At 36.8% G+C, this 7,274-nt stretch overlaps 1 protein-coding gene across 1 annotated transcript in view; it reads left to right on the plus strand.

The window, feature by feature from the left end:
* Nucleotides 1–6,998, plus strand: part of ATXN10 (ataxin 10) — a 93,847-nt gene extending 86,849 nt beyond the window's left edge. The window contains exon 11 of the mRNA XM_042834889.1: nucleotides 6,248–6,998. Coding sequence (XP_042690823.1) covers nucleotides 6,248–6,435 — 188 coding nt within the window. The 3' untranslated portion in view covers nucleotides 6,436–6,998. The remainder of the gene's footprint in view (nucleotides 1–6,247) is intronic.
* Nucleotides 6,999–7,274: the final 276 nt, after the last annotated feature.

Genomic DNA, 7,274 nt, shown 5'->3' on the forward strand with positions numbered 1-7,274 from the left:
GTTTTAAGAAACAGCTAACAGGTAGGATGTTTGGAGACTGGTAGAAGTATATGTAGCTATAAGAAGATGATGTTTGGTGAAGGAAAAAATTACTGCTGGAAGGTTGAGGAACAGAAAATATGCAGTATGTAATTATTTTCTCCTACAGATGTTTCTTAATTTCTTTAGACTGTGAATTATACGCAGTCCTAATATTGAAACTATTTGGTAGTTTGGCCCATTGATCTTTTCTGAAATCATATCATTTGAGATTTTGCTCTGGCAAAGCAATATTATTCTGCAGAGTGGAATTCTAACTGTAAACGTTAGTTCATATTTTTATGGGTAGGCTTTCTTTCTTAATCTAAATAGCTCATGGAGGTGGGTTTGGACTTGAAGTGCTTGTACCAATCTACTCCTTCCCTCCTAGTGAGAAGGAGGAGGAAGAGAAGGGCAGGGCCGGCTGCAGGCACCTTAATAGTGCATTTCCAGCAGAGCTTTGCTGCCACATAGTGGTCAAGATTGAAGCTGGCTTGGAGGTGGATGGTCCAACTCTCCTACTGACCTATGAGCAAATGAGAGTTGCAGTGAAATTGAACCTCTGTTCTCAGTTCCCTGATGCTATAGATCAGGAATAAATGCCTCTTACAGCATCCAGAGTACTTCCACCTTTGAAGCTGCTATATGAGATGAGTTTGATTGTACTCTCTGCAAGAGCCAGGTCAAGCAGGGTGAAGGGAAGGACATTCCTGGCTGATAAGGCACTGCCTGTTTCCAGCCTTTTAATTCAGGATGTGGCAACTGCAGACATGGATGGTATTGACTGTTGTGGAATCTGCTAAGTAAAAATACAACAACCAAAGAATTTTAGGCCTTTTTGTTGTAGCTTCTACGCAGAATATTCCAAGTTTGCATAGACTGAATTCCTTTCTGATGGTGATAATCAAATGTCGGGAATAAATGGAGTCCCAAACATGTGCTTCAAAAATATTATATAACTTCTTCAAAATAAGTAAATATGTTAAGATCCTTAGATCTTTCTGTTTTCTATGATTACTTTTTTCAGGTAATGTCTTCAACCTATAGACCTGTTCCAGAAAAGCTTTTTGAGAAGAAGGACAGCTTTAACTATTGCATAAAACTTATTTACAGATGAAGGAAAAGTTTTAAGAAATTGATGTCATTTTCTACAGCTTCTAGTACTACAAAAAAACTACTAAAATCCCCAATAGGAAGAGACGTATAGAACTTTGTAAGCTATTTGTCTGACAGTGAGGGACCAAAATCATGACTATCTTCTACATGTGGTCAGTCATAGCACATTAATAACAAACGTGATTAACAGTGCCAGTAGCTGTCTAGAGACCTGTTTTAATGGTGAGAAAAATTGTTTTGAAATTGCTGTGGTATGAAAGTACTTAAAATGACTTGAAAGTCTTAACAGGAAGATCTTTTTATTTCTCGCCAGGGTGATCCAGTCAGGTCCATAAGTGGAAGTAATTCTTGTAATTTAACACTTCAGTATTTCATTCTTGTCTGTAGAAGTTGTAGCAAGAATTGGATTGTGTGCTGAAGACTGGAAAGTATAAAATATAGTTAGCAAGGACTGTGTTTGATTAACTCTGGTTTCCAGTCCTATAGACCTGTTCCAGAAAAGCTTTTTGAGAAGAAAGACAGCTTTAGCTATTGCATAAAATGTCAGTTTAATTATGATTCCAAATTGTGTGGGTTGTCAGTCTTGGTAATGTTTTGTATCTCTTTCTATATTTGGTTTGAATAAACTTAATGTTTAAGTAGTCAAAAAATCTGAATTAAATGAGTTAATGAAATCAGACAAGGAATATCATCTTTTTCTCCTTTCGTCAACTGACTGTTGTGGAAGGGAGTTTGCAAAGCAGTTGTTTAATTATAGAAAAACTAATGTAGTGCAGGTAATTCTCAAACTGAAACAAACAAAAGTATCTGAACTATGTAGCATATCAGGCCTCCACCAATTACGTTGCATATAGAAATTCTCAGAAATAATAAACATCAAGAGAACTTAAGAAGAACAAAGTACATAGTTCAGTCTCCTTGCCCCTATTCTTTAATGTCCTATATCAGTTAATGATAATACTGAACTTGCTTGAGAACTTATTACTTTCCTTTTTCAAGCAAAGTACTTTCAGCATTACTTATGTATTCATGCTTATCTACCAAGTCAGATTCAAAACTCATTAATAGTTATGTCAACTCTTTTTCATCTGTAGAATCCATACTATTGAACAGAACCGTTCATAGAGATCACAGAATCACAGAATTGCAGGAGTTGGAAGGGACCTCAGTAGATCACTGAGTCCAGCTCCCTGCTAAAGCAGGTACTCTACAAAAGGTCTTACTGGTAGGCATCCAGACAGATCTTGATTATTCCCATAGGTGACTCCGCAGCCTCTCTGTATAACCTGTTCCAACGCTCCATCATCCTTAATGTACAGAAGTTCTTCCACATGTTAGTACAGAACTTCCTGTGTTCAACTTTTAGGCCATTACTCCTTGTCCTGCTGCTATGCAGCACCAAGAAGAGATGTCCCTTTGGTGAATCCATTATGACTACTCCTGATAACCTTCTCTTCCAATTGCTTAGAGAGAGTATACAAAACCTATTGTTCCATCACTTTTCCAGGAACAGAAGAGCGGTCATGGAGGTTACAACAGACTTAGCAAATTTGAGTACCTGAGATGAGAATGAAAAGGTGGAGTTGTTTTTTTTTATCAGTCCACCTCTCCAGTAATGCTTCACAACAGGGTATTGGTTATTGGCTCCTGACAACACGCAATTGTATTTTCATATGGCAGTAAACTCCTAAATCAGTCAGTATTTTATTGCTAGCACTAGCTTGCTCTTGCAGCCTGTGGTAGCAGAGTCCATAAGAAAATAAAGAATAGAATTATGAAAAGTTCCCTTTTGCAGTCAATGGCAAAATTACTAGAGAATTCACGGGACATAGTTTTTGTATTTGTTAATTACAGATAGCAACACTTTTTATTCTTTAGGGCAGACACCTTTCCTTTCTGCCTCCTTGCCTCCTCCCTGACAGTTGAAGTTATGATCCAGAGATTGATGGTTAAATTGCTGTTTGAAAACTTGTTACACAAGTGTGAAACACAAAACAAGGTGGTTCTGTATTGTTTGTGTAAGTAAAAATAATTTAGGAATCATATAGCATACAGTACTAAACTGCATTGGAAAAGAATTTCTATACATATACTTGTTTACTGGACACGGTCTAGTAGTGAAGCTCCTGCAAAAATGAAATTAAATTTTAATTTCTTTTGTATGCCCTCTCCACTGCAGTAGAGAGATGTAATCTTCACTTCCTTGTCTGTAACATTAATTTGACACTGCAGTATGTTCTGCTGGAAAAATCTAGACAGCATTGCTCCAGTCAGCTCTACAGTGCTTGCTACATTTCTTTTATGCTGTATGACAACAAACAGGCTCATGCTGTTATTTGTGGTAACTATGGAAACTTTAGAAGCTCTCTTTCTAAAGCTGAGCTTACAATAAAGTGCTTAAATTGTTGGTAGGATTAGAGACTCTCGAATATGTTTAATTTTCTCTGTGTGTCTCTATTTTTGGAGAGGAGCAAGAGGGTAATGTGAATATTAACTGGCGACTAGCTTTAATCTCTGCTGACACTTAAGGCTGTCTAGTTCTGCACACAGCCATCCAAAGGTCTTAGCCTCACACAGCATGTGAACAAGGGAAATCATGCATATTCATGCCTGAATTTACAATGGAAAACCTGTATACAGAAAAGAGTTTTTGAATGAGTGAAAAACGTTATTGAAACCATTTTGCAGCTTCAGCTACAGTAGTCAATAATGATAAATGCCATAATGCTGACAGAGTTCATAAAATAATGGGGGTGTCTTAGATATTATCTAAGCATGAATGGATATGATAATAGGAAAACATCATTTGCTGTGGATTTTAGAAGTGCAGCAGGAGTATTCCCAAGACAAATTAAAAATTAAAAAAAAAAAAAGAGTACTTTTTTATTTTCTGGGAGGCTCTTTGCATGAAAACTATCAGTTTTTGATTTTTTTTTTTTTTTTTTTTAGATATTTTTTTATGCAAGTGAAATTCAGTGTTGTGGTTTAGCACCAGAGAACTCTGCACCTCCTCCTAGGAGAAGAGCCATGGGGGTGACAGCATTTTTCTCAAATACACTGGAAGAACTTCATGTTACTTTCTGGCACTCATTAAATGCCCTAAATTGGAGCTACGGGTGATAGGTATCAGCCTCTTTCCATGTGCTTATTCATCTCCATTCGTTGCATGTTCCAGCATTCTGAAGTTTTTTCTCTCCATTGAAGCTGATTAAGGAGATTCTGCTTCTGTATGATTGGATTTCTGTGATATTTTGTTAGGTTTTTTATACACAAATGTAATCTTCAGTGGAAATACTCAGTTTATCTAACTTACATACATATTTTGGCACTTGTCTTTTCATTTAACTGTAGTAGTGATACACTGTCAGAAGACAATACATTGATTCTCTGTCAGGTTCACCTTTTTAGGTTTCCATGTGAAATACGATTTTCTTTTCTACATTTCTCTACCTTGTCAATACCCCACTTGGATCCAGCCTTTGGCCAGAATAAATGACAAAATTTGCAGTATATGAAGTATGCAGCGTGTTCCCTGACAGTTTGAAAAACTGTTGGAAAAATAGTGTTATATTTGTTGCTGCTTTACCACTTTTGATTTCCAGTTTTGTGCTGCATGAATGTTTAAGTAAATACGAATTACTGCTAAAGGGCAGGGGGCCGTTTCACTAATGCATGCCAGTGCAGTATTGTTCCCTAGCATGTATGTTTCCTCTGATGTTTGGCCAATACACTCTTCATTTAAACATTTCTCTCTGTTGAGGATTCCTTGTGGGCTTTTTATTTTAGTCTAGTATTTTTTGGCATTAAACTATATCTGTGGTTATGAGGAGACAGGATTGAGGTGGGCACAACATTCAGTGCAAGATATGTACAGAAAGTATTAAGACTGTTGTAAGAATACATGTGCAGTGGCTGGTGCAGAAATAGCAGTTTTTGCAAATCTTACCATGATAGACTGTGTAACAATGTCCAATTTGCATATTTTATTCTTTTGGCTGGGATTCCCATCTTCCCCCATTGATTTTCCCCTCCAGTCACGCCCTGGCAAATGCCCATGGCAGCACTATCTCATCTCTCTGCTTAGACACTGTCCAGCCCAAAACACATCAATGAGATGAGTAAATTATGCATATTCTTCTACTGGATGTGAAGCTACATGTACTAAATAATTGGTGCCCTGCAGGCAAACCACTTTTGTGTGACGCAGAATTGCTTGCCTCCCGTATGGGTAACTTGGGAAAGATTATATCATCACACAGCTTTTCAGTTACAGAATTAGGGCTAACAACTCTGACAGTTCATAAAATGAACAGTGTAGCTCATTTGGAAAATGCCTGACTGATAATCCTGGGAGTTAAAATCCTTTGCCTATGTCCCTAATGTGTGCCTCAATCCTGGCTCCAAGGGCCCACCTTAGAAGGTGAATAAGTTGCAGCTTGTGCCCATTTAAACACGAGCAGGAACTACCTGCCGCTGATCATAGTGTCTTTTATGTTGGCAAGGTTGTAAAAGCATCCAGGCACAAAGAACTGAATCTAGATAATTTTAAAGGTTAAATATTTTAAGTGTCTCCCACATTCTTGTGCTATTTTTAGTTGTTAGCATGGATGTGTTTCTCTTTATCTGTGTTTCTTCAACGTTTGCAGTGAGAGTAATCAGTCATCTTCTTGCTTGTACCCGTGCAGTTCATGTTGTTTGCCGGTTCTCGGATGTGCAGTGTTGAGGTGTTAGGACTGTAAGCACAGTGAAGTGAATGATTTTATCTTCTATTTTAATTTTATTAAGAAGTTTATTAGCACAGTTCAATTAGCTATCATTCTATTTTTTAAAATGTCCTTTTAATTCCTGCAGTTTGTGTTCTTTTTAAATTTTTATTCAAGATAAAACCTAGTAAACTTGACTGAAGTTAATGGATGTACCTCATTTAAACGTAAATTACTTCATATGCAAGTCTTTTGGGTACAGGGACATAATCTGTAGGTATCTTACTTTTTCAAACCCTTGATTTCTTCAGTTTTTCTGGGTTTGAGGGAATGGGGGGAAAGATGTTAGCAAATTACAATGAAAAAGAAAAAAAAAAAATTAAGTAATGATCCTTAACTCTATTCAACAGTTCTGAACCAGTGGGCAGTATATGCCATCCGAAATCTCACTGAACAAAATGAAAGAAACCAACAGCTTATTGCCCAGATGGAGGAGAAAGGGCTGGCAGATAATTCTGCCCTTGAGAGTATGGGTTTACAAATAGAGAAACAAGATGAGAAGTTAATTCTGAGATCTGCCAGAAAAAAGCCTTCATGAACAAAAAAATCAAGAACAGTTGATTCATTAAAAGAGGATTTCTCTTTTAAAATGTTTTCCCTGCTGAGACAATCAAGACTTCTTCAATTTTAGTTCCAGTTGGCTGAATGTGTTCTGTTCATTCTTGGAGAAACTGCCATACAATTGTTCTCCCTTCCTGTTGTAAACAAAGAGATATGTCTGCTTTTTCTATATATGTAGGGTAGATGAATTTATGGAGAAAAATCCTTCTTTTTCACACAGTTGAAATGTCATTACTTTCCTGTTTCATTAGTGCAAAGATGACCTATTGAGTTAGAATTTCCTTTGCTAAGCCTGAGGGCAACTATCATTAAAAAAACACAACTAAAATAACTACTTTGCAATTTGCCCTCTATATTTTACAAGATCTGTGCTGAACCAGGGCAAAACAGTGAAAGTTTTTTGTTTTCTCTCATTATGCTTAAATAACTGTCCTTACATAAAGATCAGTGGAATGTTGAATGTACGTAAATATTTAGTGAATTAAACAAAACATGCCTTCAGCATATTAAATTGTTAATAAATTGTGTTTTCTGCCTTGATACCTTTCACTCTTTGTGACAAGTATATTAAAAACAAAGCTGAAGCTGTTGTGGCAACAGATGCTACATTCCTTTGCACTGGGGCATGTCTCTGTTTTGGAGACTTTGGTGTTTGTTTGAATTTTATTTGTTCCTTTGGATGGTAAGTCAGCCCACTTTCCTTTTATTTTGCACTTCTCATGGGTTTTCTGAACTCTGGCAGACTGCTGAAGAGGTAGTTTCTCACTGTGATTAATTCTAGCAGATTCTTTTCACCCCTCTGCCTTTCCAAAACAT

The sequence above is a fragment of the Centrocercus urophasianus genome, unplaced genomic scaffold (genome assembly GCF_019232065.1).
Source record: "Centrocercus urophasianus isolate 14NV4802_14NV808 unplaced genomic scaffold, USGS_Curo_1.0 seq_5, whole genome shotgun sequence".
NCBI classification, from domain to species: domain Eukaryota; kingdom Metazoa; phylum Chordata; class Aves; order Galliformes; family Phasianidae; genus Centrocercus; species Centrocercus urophasianus.